We start from the raw sequence: 26815 nt of genomic DNA, 5'->3' as shown, positions 1-26815 counted from the left end.
AAAAGTGGCCAAAGTTCTTAAAAAATACAACATCCGAACTTCTTTTACTCCTCTTCTGAAAATCCGCTCCTTGCTCAGTAGGCCCAAACAAAAACATAACATAAAATATCCCGGCGTTTACCGAATTTGGTGCAAATGTAATAAACCTTATTTTGGCAGATGGAAAAATCCATCAAATTACGTCTTGAGGAACATAAAAAAAAGATTTCACATACAGCTGGTGCTCTCTCGAACCAAGTCCTAAATTCTGCTGATGCTAATGAAGAAAACTTCATTCATCCAGTCTTATCGAACAAAATCTGAAAACATCTTTTGATGATATGATGAATTGGAATCCAAAGACATCGTCCTCAGTCAAATACATCTCAACACCAATCTCAACTATAATCTCTGACTGCCATTTCTGCCATCCAACTTTGGCATTCATGAGATGTTGAAAGTATGTGCATGCCCAATAATGTGGAGATACACAGAACAGCTTCACATGTTAATACACTAACACTTTAATGTATAGATTTTTTTTTTGTTCTTTTGCAATTTTTTGTTGGTTGTTCCCTCTTGTTATGCACCTGAAGAAGTCTTCTATGAAGATGAAACTAGTCTTACAATCTACTCAATTAAATATTATTTTTTACTTTTATCTCTTGGCTTTCAGTCATTTAATCATTAAAAAAAAAAAAAAAAAAAAAAAAATATATATATACACACATCTACCCTATATATATAAAACAATAAGCATTTTTATGTCTCGGTTACGTTTGTATGTCACGTTTTGAAAACTCAGGGGGCTAAACCTGAGTGTCAAGTCTTCAAAATTCGAGTCATCAGAATTCAAGGAGAACCGGCCTGCCAGTCCGGAACAAGGGGGGGGGGGGGGCATAGGCATAGCTCCCCTAGTATGTATATACACACACACACTTATTAAATAGTTTTCATTGCTCTGTTATGAGATAAATATGAGATACAATAAAGAGAACCTCTTTATTGTATACTTGCAGTGGCTTGAAAAAAACACTTTATTCTTCGGATTAGGGTTTTAACAGCTATTTTGATGGGATTGTCATTTCAAAAAAAGAAAAAAGAAAAGAAAAATAAATAAATAATAATATGTATATAAATATATTATTATTTATTTGGTTATTTTTCTTTCTTTTTTTTAAAATGACAATCCCATCAAAATAACTGTTAAAAACCTGATCCAAAGAATAAAAAGTGTTTTTTTTTCACGCCACTGCAATAAAGAAGTTTATGGTCTCATATTAGAGCAACGAAAACTATTTAATAAGTATAGAAGTAAATTAATAAATAGAATATAATCTAAAATTCTAAAGAAATAACTTATTTACTCACAGGCATTCTAAGTTGATCCTTTAGCCAAGTTAAATAAAAGTGTAGATCAGGACCATCCATTAATTCAGAGCTCCAGCAGGCAATTTTGGCAATGATTCGACTAGTCTGAAAAATAAAGTATATAAGAAAAAGTAATATTTTTATTTGCATATTAATTTGCTCTAATTTTCAACTGTGTATTACTGTAAAAGATGAATGTACACTTCATGATATCTGACAGTAAATGGAATTCTATTTACTGTCAAATTCTACATTTCATGATAGTAAATTTCATAGCATAATGAACTCTTACCATAACAAAACTCATTACTAAAGGAATAGGTCATCATAATAACTCACTTAGAAAAGTATAAAGCATTAGCTGGAACTTCTTTAGGTTTGTTAGACTGAGTGAGTTCACTATAAACATGTTTGCTATAGTGAAAATTACTTGTAGCAAAGGAAAAGAAAAAGTTCTCATTGCAGTAAAACTGAAAAAGTCAAATTACCATGTTCATAATAAAACTGTCAGATCTGTTTAGAAGATTAAGAAATGGGCTCCACACTGAATCACTTTTCCTTTTAGAATATTTAGTATGTTTGAAGAGTTCAACTCTACTCTTATCCTCCTGAAAAATTAATAAAATATAATTAAGTATGCATAAGGAAAGGTTAAATGAATTAAATTAATTAACAAATTAACAAGAAAAGATCCAGTTTGTAATGAACAAATGTTTCTGCTACATCCATGAGATGTATCAGAAACCTTTCTTCACTTTACCTTTCTAAGTACAGTAACTGCTATTAAACAAAAATTAACAACCATTATATTTTTCTACTTGCTATTTAAAAATAGTATGTATTAGCAATTACCACAATAAGCTGTAATTATGATACCTAGCTTAAATGGAGGCCTTTGACTATTAGATTGTACAAAACTAAATTTGCCTTTATGCAAAAGTAGATGACATTAACTAACTGTATGCACTGAATATAGAAATAACATCTATGCTGTTCAATCACACACAACTTTGTTAACAAAATGTATTTTTTTAGGGTTCTTGGGCAGAGCTCACATCTTTTAAGTGATATTCTAAGGAAATTCTTATGCTGAAAGTTATTCTCAAAAACTCTGGTAAAATTGAAAACTTTTATGTTTTCTTCTTTCTCATTTGGCTAAATAATGATGACAGATGTCCAAATCCTCATTATAAAAGACCCTGCCAAAATGATGCTTTTATATTTTAATATTTTAGTAAAATATCTTTTGTTTGACAAAAGTCAGCAGCAGTAAATGACACTAAGCCAATTCAATGTAATACTCCATGCAATAATTAAATCACACCACGCGATGTTTAGTGTGCTACGGGAGTGGCAAACCTAAGATTTACCACTCACATACACATTAAAATGAGCCATTAAAGAAACTATTTGTTTATGCTGAGTATAATATAATATTTTGCAAATGCAGAATAAATGTAAAATATGTTATTATAGGAGAAAAAACTTCCTCATGTTAAGACAAATTTTTTTTTTTTACCAAATGATATGATATCAAAATATTTTCCTTCTTGATTTAAAAATTAGCGTCACTAATATTGTTCCAAGGGTTACTACATGGAGTATTTTAGGTTGGAGAGGCCACTGTCCTAATTATTGGAGGCCTGAAGCGACTTGAACTGTTATGTATCAGCTCTGAACATTCAAAGATCATCCATTTATTTACCTCTGAATGTTCAGTGCAGTACAAAAGGTCATCATTACAAACAACATTTTGTTAGTCTGTTGAGTTCCAAATTATCCTGGGCTACAATCTTTACCTGTTTTTCTTTTTTTGTATCAATTAAAATCAATTGCAAAGGCTGCTGCTAACACAGATGATTCTATAAATTTGAATTTCATAATAATAAAGATTGTGCTGTATTGTCATCAGCTAATAACAGAGGAAGCATTTAAATGTAATCACGAGAACTCTACTGTCAATTAATCAAAAACTCTCTATGAGATCGGAGGCATCTAGATCACGAAAAAAATATTTTTAAAAAATGGATTTTTTAATTATAATAATAAAGACTATGTATGGCAGCCTTAACTTATCAATAAATAAAGGGAGGAGCATCAAATCTGAGAACTATTAGAGTGACCATGGAGATTGTAGTATATGAGATATAATTAAAATCAGTCTATGGCAGTGGTTCCCAAAGTGTATGGCATGGCGCCTGGGGGAGCCACGGCTTCCTCACAAGGGCACCGCGATTACAAAATTTTCATAATTTTATTTCCATTTTCAATTCAATGTGATAGGACGTGACATTTAGTGGACCTGGTGCAAACCAGTAACTCACTTAGCAATAACTGTTCACAGAAGCCTCTACAAATGGTTACTAGATGGCGCTCTACAATAATTAAGTTTCTCGATTGTTTTAGTAGTTTCTCGATACTTTGTGTTCATATATAAATAGCTGTCAGTTTCAATCGGTCTTAGTGTTGAATTAGTTTTCGGAGATTGTATCAACTGAATATTGTTGTGATTTAGTCAAGTGAAGTTTTTGAAGTATTTCTTCTCGTATGCATTTTTAAAAATGGATCGGTTTTTACTAAACAGTAATAAGCGTTGTGTGAGAGAGAAAATAAAGAAGACACACCGTCAAATAGTGGCAAGAGTGTGAAGAAGTGTAAATATCAAAAATATGATGACAGTTATTTGGACTTTGGTTTTATGTTGACAGAAGTCAATGGTGAAGGGAGGCCGCAGCGTGTGCTGTGTATGACAGTTTTGCCACCAGAGTGCATGCTACCAAGTAAGTTGAAACACCATTTAGAAACCAATCATCCCAGCATGGTTAGTACATCTCGTGACTACTTTACCAGAAAGTTAAAAGAGCTAAATCAACAAAAAGGTAGTTTTATAAGCAGGCGTCAATACTAAGCAATGCTTTGCTAGTATCTTACAAGGTGGCATATAGAATTGCAAAATATAAGAAGCCTCATACCATCGCAAAAGAACTCATTCTACAGGCTGCTATAGATATGGTGAACATTATGATCGGTGAGTCTGCTAGGAAGCTGCATTCAAAAGTGTCTTTGTCCAATAACACCATCAGTCGCAGAATAGAGCACATAGCAGAGGACCTCAATGATCAATTAATTGAAAAAATAAAAGGGAAGGAATTTGGGTTGCAGCTGGATGAGGCCAGAGATAATAATAATGATGCTCACTTGATTTGCTATGTATGGTTTATAGATGGTAATAACATTGTAGAAGACCTTCTCTTTTGTAAAAGTATCACTGCTGGTGCTAAGGCTCAAGACTTGTTCGAGATCCTTGATACTTTTATATCCGAAAATAATTTGAAGTGGACTAAGTGCATTGGTGTCTGTACTGATGGTGCTCATTCTATGTCCGGCTGTTATGGAGAATTGCAGGCACTTATTCAAAGCAAAGCCCCTGATGCACTGTGGACCCATTGCGCCACCATTCACAGGGAAGCACTCGCATCAAAATATCTGAGTCCTACATTGAACCAGGTCTTAGAATATGTAGTGAATGTAGTAAACTTTATAAAAACTCAGCCGTTGAAGGCAAGGTTTTTCAAAAAACTATGTGAGGATACGGGATCTGAGCACACGTCTTTGTTGTACTACAGCACTTCGTGATGGCTCTCTTGTGGTAATGTTTTGTCTCGTATGTTTGAACTGTAACAGGAAATTTATATTTTTCTAAAAGAGGAAGACCACAAGTATACCAAAAATTTTGTGAATGAAGATTTTTTGGTAAAACTAACATACTTATGTGATATTTTTGAAAAGATGAATGCTCTGAATCTCTCCCTGCAGGGATGCAACATGCACCTTTTAAAGTCGATTGAGAAAATTTCAAATTTTATAAAAAACCTAAAACTATGGAAAAGAAAAATGAATGAAGACGGAGGCAAAGAATGTTTCCCCTTGTTGCAACAGTTTTTGACCTCCAATGGAGTTGATTTCTCTCGAGGTATGAAATCCATTTTTGAAGAACTCTTATCACAGCTTATCACCTGGTTTGAGAAATATTTTCAAAATGATAATATCGATAAATTTGCATGGATTCAAGATCCATTTAATGCCAGTGCTCCATCTGAATTTACTGCTTCAGAAGAAAAGAATCTTATTCAGTTGTCTTTCGACAATACGTTGAAAACAAAATTTAGTAGCATGGAATTAACTGAATTTTAGATATCAGTAAAAGATGAATATCCCTGTCTGAGTGAAAAAGCTCAGAGAATTTTAATTCCATTTGCGACTTGTTATTTGTGCAAAGCTGGATTTTCGGTGGTCGCTGTGATAAAAACTAAGTATCGCGCAAAAATCAATGTGGAGTAGGAAATGAGGGTGGTTGTGTCCAGTTTGATTCTAAGATTTGAGAAAATGTGTGGTGATCAACAGGCTCATCCATCCCACTAATGATAATTAGTTGAATTTGTTCAATTACTTTTTTTTGTGATCTTAAATACATGTCACCTAACCCTTTAATTAAAAAAAATTATTTGCTGTTTCGCAAAGTGTACTTGTTAGAATTTGATATAGGGTGCCTTGGGAAAACCTGGATTCAGCAAGGGCACCGAGAATCAAAAAAGTTTGGGAACCACTGGTCTATGGGATTAGAAGTGTTCGGAAACCTTGAAAAAAAGTACCAGTCTCAGCAATGCATTTCTTATTAATTTAACAGTTAACTTTCAAATTCTTGTCTGTCTTGCTTTAAATTTTTTATCTATTGAAAATTTTCACCTTAATACCAAGTGGTATTCCTTTCCTTTAGCCAGTACTTAAATATTATAAGATCAATCTAAACTACACCATCCATATAATTCAGAATCCAAAATGTTTGGAGCAGAGCTCTAATTATACTAATTTGCAAAAACTTGTAGGATAAACCAGATTCATGCCAAATAAAGATCCTATGATAATCCTACTATATATATATTTTTTTTTCCTTATAGCAAAAAAAGTAGAAAAAAAAAAAAAAAATCAAAGGAATTATTTCCACTAAATATAATCACAAAAATCAGGTTATACGTTTACGATCTCATACAATTAGCAACCCACTTATATGATGTAAAAAATTAAATGTTCAAAAAAAAAAAAACAATATAAAATATATCTGGACGTGTCCAAACATATCTGACAAGAAAATAATGGAAAAGGCACTAGAAATGGAAAATACTGAGAATGGAAAGCTGAAATATTTATTCTTTAAATCAAAAATAAGAAATAATTGAAGAATTACATAAGAAAAATATAAAAATATCATGCATATCAGAAACAAAAAAAATGTATAAATTAAATAAATATCACATAATTTTCAGTGGATAGGAGAAATAAAGCTAAAGTAGGTGTAGGAATAACAATACATGAGGATTTCAAAATGAAATGATAAAAGAATGGGAGTATGTATCTGAAAGAATACTAAGAATAAGAAGAAAATTGTAAAATAAAACTCTAAATATAATCAGTGCTTATAGCCTTGAAGAAAGAGAACCAAAAACAGAAATTTAAGAATTTCTGTCCAAGAGATATAAACCTGTTTATGGTACTGGTGGAAATGATTCAAGATCTGGGAGTGAGCTTAACAGTGGACTGAAGTTTAGAGGGTACGTAGCAAATGTTGCAAAGATTGCACATAACATTGATGCTATGATAAGGAGTACAATGACAAGTAGGGATAAGGAAATGGTTGTGGCACTGTATAAAGCATTAGTTATATCACACTTGGGCTACTGTGCTCGGCTATGGTCACCCAGTTTTCATTATGATGCAGAAACAGAAGAATCCAGAGGTCTTGATATTCCTTTGGTCACTTGTGACCAAAGGAATATCAAGATTCTGGAATGTCAGTTATGGAGAAAGATTAAAGGGATGTAAATCGTATAGTTTGTTGGCTATGCCAAAAACAAGGTGATATGATAAAGGCATTTTTAAAATTAATGAGGGGATAATGAAAAGAGTAGAAGGTGAGAACAAGAGGCCATCTTGTGTTTGCATGGAGTTGTGTAAAGGTATGAGGAGTACATTTTTTACATGGACAACTGTGGATGAAAGGAACATGCTCTAGAATGCATTGTGAATGCTGGGAGAGTTAAGGATTTTAAGGTTCAAAATGATAAATAGTTGCTGGTGGAGTGAACTTTCATGATGACTCTGCTAACTCAATGGAGGCTGATGTGACAGTAATAAATTTTAGGAAATTACAAAATTACTGAATTGATAATACTGGCAGGAGACTTAATTGCAAGAACTGGAAAATATGTGACACTAGGAACATGTCAAAGATTGAATGAAACAAATGAAAAGCTGAAATAGAATGAGACTGCTTTAGTTCTGTACAGATAACAAATTTAGAATGAATAATACAAATCTGTGATTAAATATTTTTTTTAATCACAAGACTCAGTACAAGACAACGTAGAGAAATAACAGAGAACATACCTCTACTGTGAATTATATAATAACAAATAGAATAGTAAAATCAGATGGAGTACTGGATAAAGTTCTAACATCAACAAAAAATGAAAGTGATCATGGAATATTAATGGAAAATTTTGACTCCAACAAAATAAAAATAAAATGAAAAAAATCAATATAAAGAAATACAAAAATAAATTTAAAGTGCAATTATTACAAGAAGACAGCATAAGAATATTTAAGATAACAATATGTATACCAAAAGCATAAAATTTCCCAAATATACTAAAAGAACTATTTGGGGGGGGGGGATGTCATCAATAAATGAGGAAAATATATTCTTAATGGAAAAAATTTAAAACGAGCATTAAACAAGTAGCATATGAAACAATAGAAAATGGTAATGCAAAACAAGATGGATCACTGTATACTGAAGAAATAAAAGCACTATCAGAAACAAAAAAAAAAAAAAAACATTTAATAAACATTTACACAAGATGAGCTATTATTATTATTTGACACCTCCAGGGAGTCCAAAGACTCATCGAGGGAGAGTGTGCTAACAGCATCGATATGCATGCAATCATGATATATATTCATGATTGCATGCATACTGAGTGTTTTTAAACACTGTGCTGTCACTGCTTGTTTCATTTAGCAATTTTTTGAAGTAATTACTCCCTAGATCAAGGATATCTTTATGATATCCAGTGAGAAAACATTTTTCTCCAGATTTTAATGTCACCTTTATCATCTCTATTTCCTTTTACTGCTCTTTCCTCAATTTCTGAGGAAATGGATGAAAGAGCAGGAAGGTATTGAAGAAAAAGAAAAAAAGAGCAGGACGATTCAACAGCTGCCAGAATATTTTGCCACCTTCCTGATATTCATTTTCTATGTTCTTGCCAGTCTTCCCATGACATTTGTTTTGCTAAGTTTTACACGGTGTTTAGCTTTCTTACATTTGTTTTCTGTATTCTTTAAGAACACAAGCTGACATATTCGCCAGGAACTTTTGATATGCTTTCTTCTTTTCCTTCACTTCTTTAACTTCCTGTGTCCACTAAGGATTTTTCTATCCTTGCAGACAACCTTACCACATGTCTCTCTGGCTGAATCAATCAATTGATTTTGTCACTGAATCTCCAAAGTTTGATTCTTGTTCTCAAACTCTTTCATTTTTTTTTGAATAATATTTGTGTATTTTAGTCTATAGTTCACATCTGAGTGCTGCTCAACTTTTATTCGCTTTAAAACTTTCTTACACGTTCTTCTTTTCAATATGAAATTCAATTTTATCCTGCTCGAGACTAAATGGTGATCACTTTCAACTTCAAATCCTCAGTACACTCTAAGTGTCCTGCACCAGTGAGAAAACATCACTATCAACAATAACGTAGTCTATAAGACTTTTCTTATTCCTTGCCTCTTTTTTCCATGTGAATTTGTGCACATTTTATGTTGGAATATTGTTAGTAATAACCAGTCCATGTCCTGAGCAGAAATCCAACAGGTATTTGCTATTATTATTAGCTTTGCTCTTTTCTCCAAATTTTCCCAAAATATTTTTGTATGTCTCACAATCATTTCCTACTCTGCTATTTAGATCCCCAACAAGGAATAACTTTTCCTTTTTCATTGTGTCAGTTGCTTTCTTTAAATCCTCAAAAAATTCCTCCACATCTACCTTAGTAGAACCTTCTGTGGGACAATAGGCACAAATAAGTCTCATTGTCCAGTTCCCCATTCTCATATTTGCCCACATCACATTACTTGATATTGCATGCCATTCAAGAAAATTAGCCTAGTATTTAGTGTTGAATATTATAGCTACTCCTTCTACCCAGATTGTTATTGTCTGAATAGAGTATTTTGTATTTATTACTTAGAAAGATCTAAGTAATAAATTTTCACCCCTATTAGTCAATCTAGTACTTATCAAATTCCTAAGCCAGCTCCATTTCTTTGCCATTTAGGATTCTTATATTGACAGGATCAATCTTGAACTCTGGATGTTGAGTTGGGGTGGGTTTCAGGATTTGTTCCAGTAGCTGACTTTTCGCTGTTTGCCCTGGTTCCCTGGCGAAAACAATGGGGACCTTGTTTAACCAGGCGACATCCCAACCCAGGTACAACATAACAGAAATCCTGTCATGGTATACTATCATTTTATTTGTGGCTTAAGCCAATAAGAATACAATTTGGTTGGCTAAAAACCAAATTACCAGCCCATCCTCATTCGTTCAGTATCCAAGTAGGTATCTAATAGGGTGCACCATGAGAAGGTGAGATTGGACATTAGGTCAGAAGCCCTGGTCAGTTCTCTGCATTCCTTTAAAGACTATGTGGAGGTCTCCTCTCAGTTATACAGCTTTGACCCTTAAGCACCCCATTTAACATAGTTATGGATAAATAATAATAACAGAATTTAAGAAACAAAAATTAAATGGAATAAAAATCAAAAAGAAAATTTGAATTTGTTTGGATATGTAGATGATGTGGCATTATTTGCAGAAAATGGAGATAATTGCCAAAGGCAATGAATAAAGAAAACGAAATAATGGTAACTGCAAAAGAAGCAATAAGGTGTAAATGGAACTAAATGGAAAAATATTAGAACAAGCAATGAAATTTAAATACTTAGGAATAGCTCAACAATGAAAATACAGCCAACTCTCACTATAACAAATGCTGTTATAACAAGTTAACTGCCTGTAGGAACAATGCTAAAGAAAATTCACTATAGCAAACTATCTATACATTATAACAAACTATTCTGCCCTAGAAGTTTTCTATAGTGAAAATGTACTGCATAACACAGAATGAATAATCAATGAAGGCTAATAAACTATCGGGATGTTTAAATTCAACTATATGGTAAACAAAGATCTAACAAAAGAAACAAAAGCAAGAATCTATAAATCAGTAGTCTGACTATTATTAGCTTATGCATATAAAACAAGAATAGAAACATCAGAAATACCAATGTGAAATGAAAATGTTAAGGAAAAATAGTTTATAAAACAAATTTTGATAGAATAAAAAATATCTATTACAACACATAAATGAATGGGTAAAAAAGAGATCATAATGGATTCAAAAAGAGTAGGTAAATTAGGAAGAAATACAAAAAGACTAGGCCTGTGCAGCTCAGAAGAAGTGGCACTTTCATCCTCTGCACTAGGCTGCCTGAAGGTAGAGTAGTCACCGATGGGAGGAACTTTATCTAAGTCTAACTTTAACCGGTTCCTGAGTTAGCTGATCTCTGGCATGGGCAAGCAATGTTTTTCCTCCTGGAAACTTGGATTTTTCTTATGGAAAACTCAAGAAAATCGACCGTAGAACCCACATTATTTCAGACAGTAACATATCCTGTAGGGTTAGGTACTAAGAGATGGCAACTTGTTTGCCTGTCTCTTCATCGGTGCTGCCTATAATTAGTGATAGACATAGAAAATAAAAAATAAATGAATAAAAATGTTAAAAAATGAAAATAAAAAATATTTAATGTACTGCAGGTTTACAACTTATGTGTGAGAGTTGCATTAAAAAAAAATACAACATATTTAGAGCAATATTTCCCAATTATTATTTATAATGTTATTTATAAGGAAAGTGAAATATTAAAAATATCTATGATTGGCTACCAGTGGAGATCGAACTGTCTGTCCACTCACTCTCCAAAAGCTAGACAGGGTTAAAAGGCCTTGCCAACTCCCAATAAGGGAATAAAAGGCATTAGCAGATTTTATATGCAAAAACCAGTTAGCAGATATAAAAAAATCAACAGATGGCAGTATTGTAAATGAAGAGAAGAGAGGGGGGAAAATATATGTGTGTGGTGTTTTCTAGCTTAGTTGGCCAAGCAGTCAGCATGCCCACTTTCCAACTGAGGGTTCGAATCCTGCCACAAGCTTGCACATTCATGAAAGTATTTAGGTGGGAGATAAATTTCATCATCTGATGTGAGACCACTGTGAGGCCTGACACTGCTTGAAAATTTTCCATGTTTGGACTCTAGAGCATGATTCTTGGATTATGTAAAAACTTAAATAAAAAATATAAAAAATAAATGAATAAAAATGTTAAAAAATGAAAATAAAAAATACTTAATGTACTGCAGGTTTACAACTTATGTGTGAGAGTTGCATTAAAAAAAATACAACACATTCAGAGCAATATTTCTCAATTATAATTTATAATATAAGGAAAGTGAAATATTAAAAATATCAAAATGGAAATGTTATTATTTCTTTATTTTACAAATTAAAATGATGTTATCCTTTTATATAGACTGATAAAAGCTCACACGACTCACTCATTGGTGTGTGTGTGTGTGTGTGTGTGTGTGTGTGTGTGTGTGTGTGTGTGTGTGTGTGTGTGTGTGTGTGTGTGTGTGTGTGTGTGTGTGTGAGAGAGAGAGAGAGAGAGGCAGGAAGCAAGAGAATATACTAGAGGCACAGGCTAAACTTATTGGTCTGCAGATCAACATCCAAAAGTCCAAAGTATTCTCAATAGGTTGTAAAAACTTTATACTTCATATCAACAATAAAGCTTTAGAAAGAGTAAAGGACTTTCAATACCTTGGATAGTACATCAGCAATACAGAAAATGATATTAGAAAAAGTAAACAGCTGGTCTTCCATAAAAAACTCTGCCCCATCTGGAAATCATCATTAATATCATTAAAGACAAAATTAAGACTATACCATGCAACCAGTAGATCCATCTTCTTGTATGGTTCTCAAACCTAGACAATAAGCACCAAAAAAAAAAAAAAGAACTACAGATCTAATTAATTCCTTTGGAATTACATGTCTCAGACTAACCTTGGATACACTTGGATGGACCATCTCACTAACTCTGCTATGCAAAATCTGGCTAAGCAAGAACCACTTGTCAATATAGATAAAAAACTACAACTCAGATATCCTGAAGTCTTGCCCTTTTTGGAATCCCTCATTCTGCATAAACCAGAAGATGGCAATTGCAGTAGAGGAAGATCATGCAAACAATTTTAGCAATGTGAAACCATCAGTGGACTGAACTGTAAAACTCCATCTGACATCTACCAGTTAGCTCAAGATAGAGAGACTTTGAAGACCATAATTTACAATATTTAATTTTTAATATAAATCTCTTTTCCCTTTTCACATTGTATCATATTGTGAATAAACTATGATGATGATGAAGAGAATATACTTGTAAAAATAATAAAAATTAAATATAAAAATAAAACACAATTCATATAGCATGAATACTAAAAAATCATGTTGTTATGTCCCTATCTTACAATTTTGCTTGTCTTTCAAACAGCCTTCGTCTATATTCTTCTAACTTCTACTTTCAAGACATCACTAAAATTTCTACTAATATCTGAGCTATTGTTCCCTGTAGTATCCCTAGTATTTGTATTTTAACTGCGCCCTTTGGGATATTTAGTTTAAGATATTTATACATAAACAGAGAAAAGGAACTCAAATATCTAAAAGTGTAACTATTGCAGACGTGACACTATTTCTTGTTACTCAACATTAATTCCTTAAACTTCCCGTTTCTTAACATTAATTCCCCGCGTGGTTAGGCTAGAATGTTTCTAAGCGGTGCATTGGATTAGCATTATCAGACAACTTTCTTTTTCATTAAACAAAAGGTTTATTATTTCTCTAAACATGATACATATCATATTACTCAACCAAATTACTTACACACTAAAATTAGCTTAATACAAGTAGTTGGGCTATGATTCGACAAAAGTTACTACGATCATGCCGCCACAAAATTTCACACAAAACATGAATTCACTTAACATGGAAAGATTAGATCACCACACATTAATAGATTATTCAACTTCAAGTACACTAACAAAGTCATTAACTACTCTAGCACATACTTATGACAATTCCGATTCTCTACACATCACACTAGGCATTCTAATTCCTCAGTCTACTTGGTTACTCAATTTACACTAATCAAACTCAATATTAATAAAACCGTTTACTTCATTAACACACAACTATGTCATTAACTTTCCTTTTACAATATAGTAGGCACTCAAGATTCTTAGGATAATTAATTATTCACAAATTATCAACACTAGCTAGCTTACTTTTAACACTCTTTATCAAATTCTAAAGTTCTATTGTATTTTCTCCCTAATCACTTTAACAGTTCTGTATTATGACAGTTGTTTGTGATACCTATCACAAACAACTTCTGGTTAACATAAGACAAAATTCACAATACCTTTCTTTAGCTTCACTTATGGGCCTTTACCTTTTTACTGAACGAACTTGCTTGCATAACTTCTTGCAACTCAGGCTATAAAAACATCTGCGTGGTCGGCTGTACTATCCGAAACGAGGACATCGATATCTTCAGTCTCCTATGACTCTATGGCATATTTCGCTTTCTACATAGGAATACGGGAATATCTTTCCCGCTCACCTTCGATTCTTTGTTGTGGCATGAGGATATAAGCCATATCTCTCCACTCAGGAACACCGTGAAATCCACTAGAAAACCAAACTAAAACCACCGCGACTATCCAAACGTTTCTTCTCCTCTGGCACAAGGCAAAAAAGCCTCAAGCCTCCTAAGACTATCTAAACGTCTTCCCCCAAAACCCAAAAGAGCCTACTCTCCCCAAAAAAAAGCCTTGGGGGGGGCTACCAACCCTTTTATAGCTGCTCCCCTAACGACGCCCTTTCTTACTTCTTTTTCCCACCTCCTACTCGTTTTCCGTTTGTCTACCAATTGGGTAGCATTTGGCTGCCATACGTCTGTCTTAACCCCTTTTTTAAACCTTTTCTCAGAATTCTACTTAATGCTTAATCTGTAGCCTCTTACATAGAGTATTTCATGACTCATTCTTTTATACTTATGCACTTAACTCTTTCATTCTTAATCGCATTACTATATTAATTCTTAGTTAGCTACTTATTTAGTACAAATTCCTTGTTTAGTCATAATACATCTTAATACATTCTTTTCTTTTGTTATCTTAACTAAACAATAGACCTTTACATTTTGCTCAATTTATACTGGATGCAAGAATATTTTATTAATTAAATTATCCTTTTTATGCAGGGGTTTTTATTTATGTTATTTATTTTTCATGTTACACCATGATAACTGAGAATACTATATTCTCAAGATATCAGGTGTAACAATGTAAAAAAGAAAGAAAAGCAATTTTCAAAAACAAATTAAGTAGAACAACACATTTTACAATACAAAAATACAGAACAATATAGAAATATAAAAACAGAAAGAGCAAGGCTGGTATGGAGAGCTGAATAAATTTATAGGGATTAAGAAAAATCAGTCAAGCTAACAGTATGCAAAATAATATTTAAACCAACTTTAGCATATGGATTTGAGAGTTGGACAACAGTTGATTAGAGCTGAGAGCCCACTAATAAGAGTTCTAAAGTAAATAAGCAAAACAAACAGTTTGCATCAATGGCAGAATAATTATTATCATCATTCAGCCCTCCATTGAGTCAAGATTCATTGTGGGAAGCCCACCATAGAAAACAGTCTTATCATACCACTCCTTGAACCCATTGATTGTTTGTGCTCTCACCATGCTATCAGGCAATGCATTCCACGGTTCAACCACTGTCCATGCAAAGAAGCCACTTATCCCCTTCAAATCCTGGGGACCAGATGTGAGAACAATAGTCTAAGTGTGGTCTGATCAAGGTCTTATACAATGGAACAATAACTTATCTCTGCAGGTCAGTGTCCCTCTCAGAATTGCGGCAATCCTCTGGATCACCTTCACACCTTTGCAATATGCCTACTGAATTTTAGTTTTCTATCAATCATCAACCCCAGATCTTTTGTCTCGCCTACTTGCTCCAGTACAGCTCCTCCAATCGATGTACCCCCAAACTTTAAGACTTTAAGTCTTAAAGTTTGGGGGTACATCGATTAAACTGCATTAAACTGACACCCCCCCCCATTCATTTACTCATCTGTCTAGTTTATTCCAATCCTCTTGCAGGGCTGCCATATCTGCACTATTACTAATAACCCTTCCCAGCTTCACATCATCTGCAAACAACTGAATATTCCCTTGCAATACACTGACAATGTCATTGATATAAAGGTTAAATAATACAGGTCCCAGTACTGAGTCCTGTGGGACCCTGCTTGTAACCTTCTGCTCCTTGATATTGCCCCACCATACACAACTCTCTGATACTTATTAGATAGCCAATCCAGCTGACTAACCTAACATCTAAACCCATATGCTGCAACTTAAATATCAGCTTATCATGTGGCACTCTGTGAAGTGCCTTTGCAAAAATAAAAAAATAAAAAAAAGGCAGTATATGTCTTTCCCTCATCAACCGCTCCTAAAGGTTGGTCGATAGCTAGAGCCTCTGCTATTAATGGCTCACAAAAAGTTAAGCTAGCTTGAGCGCGGTTAGTAATTGGAAGGGACAATCGTTCGATGCTGTTGGCACACTCTCCTCATATGAGTCTTTGGACTCCCTGGAGGTGTCACATAATAATAATAATAAAAGGCAATCATATTACTAAAGCAGGAGTGCCCTTAACAAATCCATGTTGACTCTCACAGATAACATTACCCTCATCTACCCAATGCAGTATGTGGTCCCTCACTAATTTCTCCAAGATCATCACAACTACTGATGAAACACAAAATGGTCTATAATTAGAAATTCCAGTCTGCTATCACCCTTATGCAATGGCACTATCTTGCCTTCCTTCCATTCCTTGGGTATCTTTCCCATAGCCAGACTTTCATTGAAAAGTCAGGTCAATGGAGCTGTCAGTTCTTTAGCACGTTCTCTCAAAACCCGTGGCAAAATACCATCCAGTCTCACAGCTTTATTGACATACTCAGTATTTGGAACACTCTCCTCTTGCACTTCGAACCTGCCCTATCCCCCTAGTATTAAAACCTACTTCTGCAGGATGAAATACTGGAGATAAAATACTGCAAATGAGTATTTTATCTCCAAGAGTTCATTGAACAACTCCATTATGACCTCTGCATCAGTCACTCTATTCCCATTTTTATCAGGTATTGTCATTCTTCTACAATCATTTCTCCTCCTACTGGACCCATAGCTAAAAAATTCCCTAGGATTTTCTTTGGATCTTAGAGCCAATCTCTTCTCATATTCCAGTTTCACCTTCCTTACCATACTAGTCACTCTCCTAGCCTAAGTCTTATATCTCTTCCATAACCTCTTTTTCACTTGCAGTTCCTGTTTGATATTGTTTGTCATCCACTTTACACCAAATTGTGCCCCTCTTCTTCACTCATGAAATACAGCTTACTTGCTTCTTCATCTTCTTCTCCTCTCTTCCATCATCTATGTGGATGATGATGAGGCCGAATGAACTCTTTCCACTTCTGTCTGTCCCGGGAGAGTCCGAACAATTCTATCCAGTTTGGTGTCGCTTGTTGTGATTTGGTTTTTAGGTCCTCTTTTATTTTGTCTATCCATCTAATTCTGGACCGTTCTTTGGATCTTTTACCTTCCATTGTTGTATTCAGGGCTTACTTGCTACTAACAAATATTCCTTCACAATTTCCCAAGCACTGATGATATCTCAGCCTTCCAATTCTACCCTCCATGGAACTGCCCTAATAAGTTCATATCTAAGACTAATATAATCACCAGCTTTATAATTACACATACATTCCCTTCTCTTTGATACTCCTGCATGTCTATTCATCTTCCAAGTCAAAACCACATGGTCACTCTCTCCAACTGGGGGAAGTGATGTCATCTCAGTTATAATCAGCTCTTCTGATACTATGACAAAATCCAAAACTCTTGAACCTCTTGTTCCCTCTATCACATGTTGCCCAAGACATTTGTCTCCTCAAGAATTCTAGAAATTCCATTCCTTTATTACTACATGCATTTTCTTCCCAATTTATACTACTACTTCTTCAACTGTTTGGTTCTGTCCACCGCTGGACGAAGGTTCCCCCCCCCCATCATTTTCCAGACCACTCAGTTTTCTGCCTCTCCCATCCATCTCACTCCTGCAACTTGTTCAAGTTCATCTCTCCACCTTCTTCTCGTCTTCCTCTTTGTCTTGCTCCATCCATTGGTCTCCACTCTGTTGTTTTTCTAGTCCATCTCCAATCATTACATCTGGCAATATAGCCAGCCCATCTCTGCTTAGCCTGTTTAATGTATTTTACAATATCCATGACACCTGTTTCAGATCTTATTCAGGTATTTGTCTTCCTATCTCTCTTAATGTTATTTTAGCATACTTCTCTCCATGTGATGTTGTGTTATTCTCAGCTTTTTGTTTAGGGCTTCTGTTAAAGTCCATGTTTCTCCTACATATGTTAGGACAGGAAGTATGCACTGGTTGAAAGCTTTCCTTTTTAGACTCATAGGGATGTCACTTTTGAATATGCCTCTCATTTTCCCATAAGCCATCCATCCACAGTGAATTCTTTGTTCAATCTTTTTTCTCTGGCAATCCTCAAAGGATAATTGGCACATGTATACATATGAGGTAACTTGTTCTATTTCATGATTTTCAACTTTGACAGTTCTCTGGTTTATGTATTTATTCATCCAATGACTCTAGATGCTTCATTAGCTGATTTAGCCCTTTCTTCCAGATCTTTAAGATTATCTGCTATTAGCAAAACATCATCTGCAAATTTCAGATGATGCAGCCTTTCTCCATTTATGTTTATTCCTTTTGTTTCTCAATCAAGTCTTCTAAAGACTTCTTCTAATGCAGCTGTAGTTTTGGAGATACAGTATCACCTTGCCAGATGCCTTTTTGTACTGGAAACTTTCCACTGTTTTTAATAATTTAATTACAGAAGTTGCATTATTGAAAATATGTTTTAGTGTTTCAATATATGGTTTCTCAGTTCCCTGGGTTTCAAGCTTTTAGTGTTGCAAATGTTTTAACTGAAAATCAAATGCATTTTCATATGCTATCAGACATAAGGGTTTATTGCATTCAATTGATTTTTTCAATGAGCTGTCTGAATGTGTAAATATGGTGCAAAGTATTGTAATTCTTCCTAAATCCAGCTTGTTCACAGGACTGCATTCCCTCAAGTTTAGATTTTATTCTATTATTTATAATTTTTGTGAAGACTTTGTATATGGTGGGGAGTAGGCTTATAGGTCTGTAGTTTTAAATTTCTTCCTTATTGCTTTTTTTAAAACTTAATATTAGTAGTGAATTGTTCCGATTTTTGGAGCAATTTTAGTTATAAGAAATCCATAATGAAATTGTAATAGATTGGTAATATCCTATATATTTCAAGAAGATGCATTTCGAGAAATCATGGGGAGGGAGGGGTATGCTTTATATAATATGGTATTTAGCTTTATATCTTAGGTCGAACCTCTGCAATATAAAGGCTTTAAAGAATGACAAAAATATACCATTTGATTAATTTTATCACTCACCTGTAACATGTCATCAATCATAATAAGTATATATTGCAATGTTTGATCCTTTGCAATATGTCCAAGCAAGTTAAGGAATGTTTTTGAGGCTTGATTCCAATTATTACTTAAAAGAGCTTCCCTTTGTTTGGGATCTGATGAATCAAATTGTATAATAAACTTATAATCTTCCTGACTAATCATCTGACTCCTAGAATTAATTTTATATATCAGATTAAATAACTGAACAAATAACTGCAATTCTAAAGAAATCTGTTATATGCAATAGCTTATTTAATGATTTATCAAAAGCAAGTAACATGAATAAAATTAAAGGCCATTAAAATGATATCATTAACTGGCTTATTGATAGATGAGAGGCTTCTTTCCATTAGTCATGAGAGAGAGTTTTTGGAAGGTATTATCAGCTGAAACTTAGTAAGAACAAACATCTCATATGTGGGGGCTGATATATATAAAAATAAAATAAAAACTGAAAGTATATTTGAAAGCCACATAAACTAAACCAGAATAAATATCAAAACATATTTGTTAATTTTATCTATAAAACAGCTCTAGCTACATCCAACATTCCATCACAGAGAAGAGAAGGCCTAATAATACCAATACCCAAAAAAAAGGCAATCTAAACAACCCAGAAAATTACAAAGGAATAATTCCTACCATGATGAAAACAGAATGCTCCTAAACTGAACTGAACCATAGGTAACCTCTTCTACTCAAAAATCAAGGAGATTTCTTGAAAGAAAGCAGAAGCACTGTTAAACAGATCCACTGCCTTAGAAGGTTGCAAGAAGTAGCAAGAGATAAAAGTCTTCGATTTAATCAATAGATAAAGGGCATTCAAAATTCTCAGTTATATATATATATATATCATCTTGAAAAATAATCAGCGCAATAATAGATCAGTACTAGAATTATCATGCAAGAGTAATGATTAATGGAGGGATTTTATTTATTTTATTTTTTATTTTGGCCCCAAACATGAAAGGTCACAATGGGCAAATGATTAAACAGAAAATGAAGCCTGTTGATATGTTTCTTAAAGAACTGAGGTTGTATTCAGTGGGGAAAAACAGTATGGGGGGGATTTCCAAAGAATAGAGGTGAATGGAATGAAGGAAGCAGATGAGAAGCTAGTTTGATGTGTTCAAAGCCAGACAGTGTATGGGTGTTGGCCAGTGGCTGCTCTAGCTCTTCTATGGTTAGAAGAAAGTGGAGGAATAGTAGCAGCCAATTCAGAGGAGATGCCCACGAAAGTACCTATAGAAAAAGCAGCACTGGAAACAGAGCACCTACAATAAAGTGACTGAAGAAAGTCTGTGGGGGGAAGCATTGTCTATTAAGCAGATTGCCCTCTTCTGAATATCATCAAGAATTTTTAGAGAGGTCTTGGGTGCTCCATCACAAATGTGGGAACAATACAACAAAGTTGGATAGATCTGAGACTTATAGAGCATGAGGAGTTTGAGATGAAGAAAAGTAATGTTTAGAATGGAAAAGAATACCAAGCTTTTAAGAGGCTAGGAGGCTATGTGAGTAATATGTTTGTGCCAGGATAAACTGGATGTGACAGTCAACCCTGGAAGAGAAAGTTGATCTTGAAAGGAAACTGGAACATTATTAAACATGAGAGGGGATAAGGAAGGACTTATTGTGGGTAATAAGGCAGGCTTGCACTTTCCTGGCACTGAAATTTACTAAGTTGTCTTCACCCAATTTCAGGATGTTGAGAAGGTGAATGTTCAAGTCGCTGGTTATAGAAAATCTTGAGGCATCTTGAAGAACCCTGAAGTACATTAGGGTACTTCAGGGTTTATCAAATGATGAAGAGTACTGTCATTAGCAAAGCTGTGAATAGGATCTGAAGTCAGAGAAAGGAGGTCACTGATTTACATCACAGAGGAAGAGCATGGATGAGAGCACAGAACCCTGAGGCACTCCAGCATTGATGGGGAAATCTGATGAGAAGAAGCCATCCACCATGATACACAGTGAACAACCAGTGAGGAAGCTGGCAATCCAATCGCAGAGTATAGAAGGAAGGCCATAAGATTGCAGTTTTTTCAGGAGACCTTGGTGCCAGACATTATCAAATGCCTTAGAAATATTAAGAGTAATAACATAATTTCTTGAGTTAAGAAATTATGATTCCAGATATTCCAGATCTCAGTTATCTGGAAAAATTTCCAGATAACTGAGATCTTTCCTATTTCCATCGGCACCATATCTTTTTTATTACTACCCTTGATTATGTATTCAGACTCACAGGAAATGGATATCAAATAACTCTCGAAGATTTAGCAGGCCAAAACCCCATAATCGGTTTCTGTTGTGCAGATGATGATTTGCTGATTGAACTTACAGAGTGCCCAAAACTACTTAAATATTTATGTAAAAATGCAGCATTTGTTGGATTGGCAGTCAATAGCAGTAAAACTAAAGTCCTAAGGAACACAATGGGAGGAAATATTAGGCTACATGACCACATTCTTGAAGTAAATGATTTTCAGTACCTTGGTCCCTACTCTATTTATTTCATATAGGGTTCTCCCACTCCTAATGAGAGATTAAGTAGGTATTTTATGACTGTAAATCCATGTGTGCGTGTGTTCATGGGGTCAGTCTGCCTGTTCTGGGAGGTGAAAAACCAGAGTTTCCGGGGAGGGGGGGAACCCTATCTCTGTATGAGACCAACCAACTCACCTTTAGTCGAAAGAGACCAGATAAAGGTTCCTCACATCTTAGACAGGAATCGAACTTAGGTGTCTTTCTGAACAAAGGCTTCATTTATACCAACTGAGCTATTCTACTCTATACTCTAACTTGATACTCCTATTCGACAGGACATCAATATTCCTACTCGTTACACTAACTGACATAGTAAAAAGCAAAAAAGCTCTTCAATTCCATAAACATTACCCTTGATTATGTATTCAGACTCACAGGAAATGGATATCAAATAACTCTCAAACCATATTTACATATGCTGCCCAGACATGGAACATTACTGCTCAATGAGCAGTAAATATCATCAACAATAGTTTTTGTTGATGATATTTCAAAAAAACAGAGCAACTTGGTTCACTTTCACTTAGAAGAATATCTCCATAACTTTCTGTTACATGAATATCTCCATAACTTTCTGTTACATGAATATCTTCATAACTTTCTGTTACATGAATATCTTCATAACTTTCTGTTACATGAATATCTTCATAACTTTCTGTTACATGAATATCTTCATAACTTTCTGTTACATGAATATCCCATAACTTTCTGTTACATGAATCTCTGTATATATTTCCCTATTCATACATGAGTAAATGATGATGATATAAATTTTATTAATAATTTAATAGATATTGCTTGAAATAACGAAGACATAAAAGTAGAATATGCGTAGAGGTGGATGTAATTGCTCCATCTGGAATCGCCATATAAAGGCTCTTTTGAAAATCCAATACAGAACTGACTTCTTAAAATAAACAATGCTTCCAGAATCATGCTGCTCAATTCTGCATAATAAACTTTATTATTAAATAAGCAATTAAAAGCTCAACAGTTTCCATTTTTTCTTCTGATAATTTTTACTTGTGTACCATTTGCAGAAAGATCATTTACCAATTTCCAAATGACAGAATATTATCATGTATAACTGAGAGGAGACCTCCACATAGCCTTTAAAGGAATGCGGAGAACCGACCAGGACTTCTGATCTAATGTCCAATCCTCACCTTCTGGTGGTGCACCCTGTTGGGTATCTACTTGGATACTGAACAAACGAGGATGAGCTGGCAATTTGGGATTTAGCGGACCAAATTGTATTCTTATTAGTTAAACCAAAATAAGAAATGATGGTACAACATGACAAAATTTCATGCCGGCTGGGGCATCGCCCGGTTAAACAAGGCCCCCCCCATTGTTTTCACCAGGGAGAACAGCAAAAAGTCAGCTAATGGAACAAATCTGAAAACACACCCCAACTCAACATCACCAGAGTTAAAGATCGGTACTATCAACATAAGAAGCCTGAATAGCAAAGAAATGGAGCTAGCTGAGAAATTAGATAAGTACCAGATCGACATAATAGGGGTGACTGAAACAAAAAAGACAAAAACTGATGAGATCTTTCTGAGTAATAAATACAAAATGTTATATTCAGGCAATGACAATCAAGGAAAAGAAGGAATAGCCATAGTGTTCAACACAAAATACGAGTCTAATCTTCTTGAATGGCAGTCAGTCTTAAGTAGAGTAATGTGGGCAAATATGAGAATGGGGAACTGGACAATGAGACTTATTTGTACATATGGTCCCACAGAAGGTTCTACTAAGGTAGAAGTGAAGGAATATTTTGAGGCTTTAGAAAAAGCAACTGACACAATGAAAAAGAAAAAGTTGGTCCTTGTTGGGTATCTAAATAGCAGAGTAGGAACTGATTGTGAGACATACAAAAATATTTTGGGAAAATTTGGAGAAAAGAGCAAAGCTAATAATAATGGCAAATATCTGTTAGATTTCTGCTCAGGACATGGACTGGTTATTACTAACACCATGTTCCAACATAAAAATGTGCACAAATTCACATGGAGAGAAGAGGCAAGGAATAAGAAAAGTCTCATTGACTATGTTATTATTGATAGTAATGTTTTCCCAGTGGTGCAGGACACCAGAGTGTACAGAGGATTTGAAATTGAAAGTGATCACTATTTAGTCTTGAGCAGGATAAAATTGAATTTCATATTGAAAAGAATAACATGTAAGAAGGTTTTAAGGCGAATAAAAGTTGAGCAGCTCTCAGATATGAACTGTAGACTAAATACACAAAGATTATTGAAGAAAAATTGAAAGAGTTTGAGAACAAGAATCAAAGCTTGGAGATTCAGTGGCAAGCCTTGAAGCAAGCCCTGATTGATTCAGCTAGAGAGGCATGTGGTGAAGTTGTCTGCAAGGATAGAAAAATTAGAACTCCATGGTGGACACAGATAGTTAAAGAGGCAGTGAAGGAAAAGAAGAAAGCATATCAAAAGTTCCTGGCAAATAAGTCAGCTTGTGCTCTTAGAGAATTCAGAGACAAATGCATGAATGCTAAACACTGTGTAAAACTAGCTAAACAAAAGTCATGGGAGGACTTTGGCAAGAATACAGAAAATAAATATCAAGAAGGTGACAAAATATTCTGGAGGTTGTTGAAGAAGCTTAGGAATGGAGGAAAGAGTGCTGTAAAAGGAGTTAGAGATGATAAAGGTGACATGAAAAATGGGAGAAAAAGATATCCTTGAAGTATGGAGTAATTACTTTGAAAAACTGCTAAATGAAACAAGCAGCGATGACAGCACAGTGGTAAACAACACTGCCCAGGCATGCAGTCAGAAATACATATCCATACTTCAAGTAGAAAAAGCCATCAAAGGTTTAAAATGTGGAAAGGCAGCAGGAGTAGATGATATTCGACCAGAAATGCTGAAGTATGGTGGTATAAAAGTCTTACTGTAGCTGCACTGCATAGTTCAGCTGGACAGAGGGACGAATTCCCGATGATTGGAGTAGAGCTTTCATAGTACCCATATATAAAAAGGGAAATAAAACTGAATGTGAGAATTACAGAGGTATTTCTCTACTGAGTTTCCTGGCAAGATCTATACAAGTATACTTGAGAAATGGTTGAGAAGAATTGTAAAAGAAAAGCTTGGTGAAGAACAAGCTGGATTCAGGCCAAATAGAGGCTGTTAGGATCAGATCTTCACTTTATGACAAATAGTCGAGGAAGCATGGGAATATAACAAAGATCTGTATTTAAGTTTTGTCGATTTGGAAAAGGCATATGACAAGGTGCCAAGAGAGAAGCTATTCAATATGCTACAGTTCAATGGAGCATTATATCAAGCAATACTTAGTCTTTGGTCTTTATTTGAGTTGTAAGTCAGCAGTTAGAATTGAAAGAAGTACAGGAAGATGGTTTAATGTTAAATCTGGTGTGAGACAAGGATGTACATTATCCCCTCTGTTATTCATTATCTTATGGATCACATTATGAAGGAAAGCGGTATTAAACATGATATCAAAATTGGAGATATTAATGTCAGCTCTTTGCTTTATGCGGATGATGTTATACTTCTAAATAAATCTGCTACAAGTCTGCAAGATTCTCTGACTAAATTGAATAATTGTTGTAATAGATATGGTATGAAGGTCAGTCAGAATCATTGAAAATGTCAACTGTGTTGTGAATAGAGAACCTGTGGAACAAGTAAAATATTTCAGCTACTTAGGCACAATTTTTAGTGAAGATGGTAAATTAAATATAGAAATAGACAACAGAATCAGCAAAGCTGGTATGGTGGGAAGTCAATTGAATAAATTCATATGGAATAAGAGAGAAATTAATCAGAATACTAAATTAGCTGTATACAAGACAGTGTTCAAACCAGTTTTAACTTATGGATCTGAGAGCTGAGTCAGAAGTAAAACACTTGACCAAAGACTAGAGACTTCTGATATGAGAGTCCTGAGAAAGATTATAGGCGTGAACAGATGGCATCAATGGCAGTATCATATTAAAAATGAGGATATTAGGAAAGAACTGGACACTGTCAGCATCCAGGAATGCATTAGCAGAGCTAATCTCAGGTAGTATGGTCACTTAAACAGAATGGACAAAGAAAGATTAGCAAAGCAAGTGTTCTCTGCCAGGTTTGCAGCAAAACAACCCAGAGGAAGACCAAGATATAGGTGGATTGATACGGTACAAAGTGCCTTAGACGATAGAAATATAAGATCTGAAAATATTGGATCTTGACAAGTAACAGACTGATTTGGAGGAAAATTGTAGATAGGAAGTTAGTAATGATGTAATTTTTTTCATGTAGTACTATCATATCCTGTACACCCCTTGAGGGTACATGGCAGGAATATGATGATGATGAAGCAAAAAACTAAAATATAATTATAAACTACTTAGCAGAAAAAATAACACAAAAATGTCAATCATAAAAAGATTGACATATTTAATATTTTAAAAATAATTTGATGAAAATTTAGCCAACAAATATTTGTTTTAGAAAAATTATTTTTTGAATTCGTATTTGTAATTATTTGCAGCACACGAAGAAAGGGCTTAACTTCAGTCTGAACTTTAGTTTCTGCAATTTTTTTTTCATAATTTCATAAAACAATTATTAACTAGTTAGAAACATAACATAACTTACTGAAGATAAGACATCCAATTGACCCTCTGAGATCTAATGTCATTAGCTCTTTGCTGTAAAATACTTGTGGCAGTCAGACCTATAGAGTAAATTTAAACTTTTAAATCGTCATCCAAATTTCTTAGAGAATATAAAGCATTCCAAAGAAAACATATAATAAAAAAACATGTAACAATTTCAATACATCCTCATAAAAATAATGTTTTTTTTTAATACTGTACACACACCAATCCCACAAAATAAGGTTTTAGATTCATACTATAAATGGATTATAGCTTTGAAAGTGGGAGGAAAGTAATTATTAACACTTTGAGTCCTAGACCTACTGGAACTTAAAGTGCTAATAATGGACTTACTATACATACTGTTTTAATATAATTTTTAAAT

General features: G+C 34.2%; 1 protein-coding gene across 1 annotated transcript in view; it reads right to left on the bottom strand.

Annotated features, from left to right (window-relative positions):
• Positions 1-26815, bottom strand: part of VhaSFD (V-type proton ATPase subunit VhaSFD) — a 130790-nt gene that overhangs the window by 93739 nt on the left and 10236 nt on the right. Inside the window, exons 2-5 of the mRNA XM_090405842.1 lie at positions 26429-26507; positions 19218-19407; positions 1839-1958; positions 1351-1455 (exon numbers count right to left, since the gene is read on the bottom strand). Of these exons, the coding sequence (XP_090261968.1) occupies positions 1351-1455; positions 1839-1958; positions 19218-19407; positions 26429-26507 (494 nt within the window). The remainder of the gene's footprint in view (positions 1-1350; positions 1456-1838; positions 1959-19217; positions 19408-26428; positions 26508-26815) is intronic.

The sequence above is a fragment of the Typopeltis vanoorti genome, chromosome 15 (assembly GCF_054136105.1).
Source record: "Typopeltis vanoorti isolate ZY-2024b chromosome 15, IOZ_Tvanoo_1.0, whole genome shotgun sequence".
NCBI lineage: Eukaryota > Metazoa > Arthropoda > Arachnida > Uropygi > Thelyphonidae > Typopeltis > Typopeltis vanoorti.
Note: the sequence above shows the minus strand (reverse complement) of the source record. Positions and strands in the feature narration are given on the sequence as shown.